The sequence below is a fragment of the Apium graveolens genome, chromosome 4 (assembly GCF_009905375.1).
Source record: "Apium graveolens cultivar Ventura chromosome 4, ASM990537v1, whole genome shotgun sequence".
Classification (NCBI taxonomy): domain Eukaryota; kingdom Viridiplantae; phylum Streptophyta; class Magnoliopsida; order Apiales; family Apiaceae; genus Apium; species Apium graveolens.
This window is the reverse complement of record NC_133650.1, coordinates 266,645,240-266,648,798: the sequence shown is the minus strand read 5'-3', so window position 1 is coordinate 266,648,798 and position 3,559 is coordinate 266,645,240. Positions and strand designations below refer to the sequence as shown.

The 3,559-nt window shown below is 42.3% G+C and overlaps 1 protein-coding gene across 1 annotated transcript; it reads left to right on the top strand.

The window, feature by feature from the left end:
* Positions 1 to 2,664: 2,664 nt before the first annotated feature.
* On the top strand, positions 2,665 to 3,213 carry LOC141719596 (uncharacterized). The gene has a single exon (XM_074521973.1). It carries the CDS (start codon positions 2,665 to 2,667, stop codon positions 3,211 to 3,213), a length of 549 nt encoding a protein of 182 aa, XP_074378074.1.
* Positions 3,214 to 3,559: the final 346 nt, after the last annotated feature.

Genomic DNA, 3,559 nt, shown 5'->3' with positions numbered 1-3,559 from the left:
GAAGCTACGCTGATATATTTGCTTGGAGCCCAAGAGACATTCCTGGGCTGCATGAATCCATAGAAATGTATAGCTTGGATGTAAACCCAAACTGAAAGCCTGTTAAGCAGAAGAGAAGAAATTTTTGCCCCAGAGAGGCAGAAAGCAATAGACGAAGAGGTTGAGAAACTACTCAAAGCTGGGATCATTTGTGAAGTTAAGTACCCAAAATGGCTGGCTAATGTGGTAATGGTGAAGAAGGCAAATGGAAAATGGAGAATGTTTATTGACTACACCGACTTGAATAGTGCATGCCCAAAGGATCCCTACCCCCTTCCAAATATTGATCAATAGATAGACGCCACATCCGGGCATGTAATGCTAAGCTTCGTGGACGCTTTCTCTGGGTACAACCAGATCAAGATGAATCCAAAAGACATCCAGAAGACAACATTCATCACCCACAGGGCAGTCTATGCCTATGTCATGCTGCCTTTCGGATTGATGAATGCAGGCTCAACATACCAGAGAGCAATGAATAAAATCTTCAAGACCCAGCTTGGAAGAAACCTATAATCTTATGTTGATGATATGATTGTAAAGTCAACAAGCATCCCGAGTCACATCAAAGATCTAAGAGAATGCTTTGACAACTTAAGGAAATACTCATTAAAGCTGAATCCGGAAAAATGTACATTTGGAGTGGGGGTAGGAAAATTCCTAGGATTCATGATCAACAACCGGGGAATTGAAGCCAACCCAAAAAAGATAAAGGCAATCCAGGAAATGAATCCTCCTAGGACCCAGAAGGATGTTCAGAATCTAGCAGAATCAGTAGCAACACTTAGAAGATTCATCTCAAAGCTAGTTGAAAGATGTCTACCTTTCTTCGATCTACTAAGAGGAGCAAACAACAAGAAGGAAATCAACTAGAATCCAAAATGCTAAAGCGCATTCGAAGAAATCAAAAGATATCTCTCCCAACCACCAATTATAACTAAAGCCCAACCCGGGGAGCCCTTATTCCTCTACTTGTCAGCAGGGACCCTGTCAGTTGGAGCAACACTGGTCAGGGAAGAGAATGGAAAACAACAACCTGTTTACTATGTAAGCCAAGTACTTAAAGATGCGGAGACTCGATACCCAAGACTAGAAAAGTTTGCTTTTGTCTTGGTTACGGCATCCAGAAAGCTCAAACATTACTTCTAGGGAAGGGAGATCCGGGTCGTAACTAATCAACCCTCAGGGAAGATAATACACAAGCCAGATGTCTCAGGAAGGCTGGTAAACTGGGCAGTCGAGCTAAGTCAATTTAACTTGAGTTTCATTCCAAGAACAACTATCAAAGCCCAAGCACTCGCTGACTTCATCATAGAATGTAACTTTCCGGAAGACGAGCTTAGGCCCATGAGCATTTACCTAGAGAGCAATAATGATCACAACCCGGGAGCCTGGGCCTTCAAAGTTGACGGATCTTCAACAAAAAAAGGTCAGGAGCAGGGCTCATTCTAAAGAGCCCAGATGGTTTTATAATTTAAACTTCCATCTCTTTCGGGTTTTCAGCAACAAACAACCAGGTAGAGTATGAAGCCTTGATAGCAGGATTGAAGCTCGCCAAGACCCTTAAAATCCAGGACCTTGACATCTATAGCGACTCCCAGATTGGAGTCAAGCATATATACAGCGAGTATATAGCGAAGGATCCAGTTCTATCCAAGTACCAGGCTCTGGTCCAAAGCTATCTTGCCTTAATACCATGAAGTTAAGTCCTACAAATCTGCCGAGAAGAGAATTCAGAGGCCAATACCTTGTCCAAGATGGTTTAGAATTCATCAGACCTAGATTGCTCTGTATACTTTGGGGAATTACAAAAGCCAAGTATAGAATCTGAAGAGGTCATGGAGATAGACAACAAACCGAATTGGATGACTCCTTTCATCAACTACCTGGAAAAGGGAGAACTACCAAAAGACAAAGGGAAGGCTCAAAGATTAAAAGCTAAGGCAACAAAGTTCTTCCTTGAAGAAGGAATACTCTATCGCCGGACCTTCTCACCTATCCTGAAATGTGTTGGCCTAATGGAGGCAGAATATTGTCTAATGGAAGTCTATGAAGGGATATGCGGAGATCACATGTCTGCGAAGGCCCTGGCTCACAAGATAATAAGGCAGGGTTACTACTGGCCAACAATCCACTAAGATGCAAGTGACTTTGTGAAAAATGCAAACAATGCCAGATTTTCAGTAACATATCCCGGATAAGCCCAGTCCTACCCTCATTAGTCTTATCTCCAATCCCCTTTGCTGTTTGCGGGATAGATATCATGGGACACTTCCCCCGGGCTAGAGGAGACCTGCGATACCTACTAGTCTTAATCGACTATAAGACTAAGTGGGTGGAAGCAAAGGCAATGAGAACCATAAACCAGCAGGATTGCATAAAATTCATGGAAAATATTTTGATGAGGTTCGAAATCCCAAGAGTCCTGGTATCAGATAATGGGCCACAGTTTGTTCGATCAGAGTTAGAATCCTATCTCCAAGAGCGTGGCATCAAGCATAGGAAATCATCAGTAGCATACCCTCAAGGCAATGGACAAGTGGAAGTAACAAACCGGATCCTTCTCCGAGCATCGAGAAGAGGCTTAGAGAAAGTAAAAATAAGTGGCCAGAAGAACTGCCCAATATGTTATGGGCCTACAGGACCAGTCCCAGGACAAGCACAGGCGAAATACCTTTCAAGCTAGCTTATGGGACAAAAGCAATACTTCCTATTGAGGTAGGATCCCCTTCCCACCGAGAAATCAACTTTAATGTAATAGCCAATGAGGAGGGGCTAAGAACAAATATTAAGCTTACTGACGAGGTCCGAGACCAAGCTGTAGCAAAGATGGAAAAATACAAGGAGAAAACTAAGGAGCACTTCAGCAAGAAGTCCAGGGTCAAGAACTTTCAAGTTGGAGACCTGGTACTCCGAGACACAGAAGCTTCGGATCCAACCAATACTGGAAAGCTGATGCCCGAGTGGGAGGGACCTTACAGGATCAAAGAAGTATTAAGGTCGGGGACCTACAAGTTGATGAACATGGATGAATCAGAGATCCCGAACACCTTGCATGGACTCAGGCTCAGGACATTAGAAAAAGCAACCAAAAGCAACCAAAAACTTGTAGCCTATGACAAACAACCAATCTATGATTCAATATTTTGTATGAAAAAAAATTCAGATGAATGAAAAGAATTTTCCTGTTTTAACCAGCTCTTATCTTAACAATTGTTGCAAACAAAAACACACTTTTAATCCGGGTAAGCAATCACACCAGGATTGAAAGTAAGCATGATAAGTAAACAACAATCCGGATATGGAATTATACCAGGATTAAAAGCAAACATAAACCCTAATAGGTGTTCAAACCCGGGTTGAAAACAAATACTTTGTACTTAGATCATTTTCTAAGTACACAAAGCTTAACAAAGCACACATCAATCCGGATATGGTGTCATACCCGGATTGAAAACCAATATGAAAAGCAAACATCAACCTGAATAGGTATTCAAACCCGGGTTGAATGTGACTACTT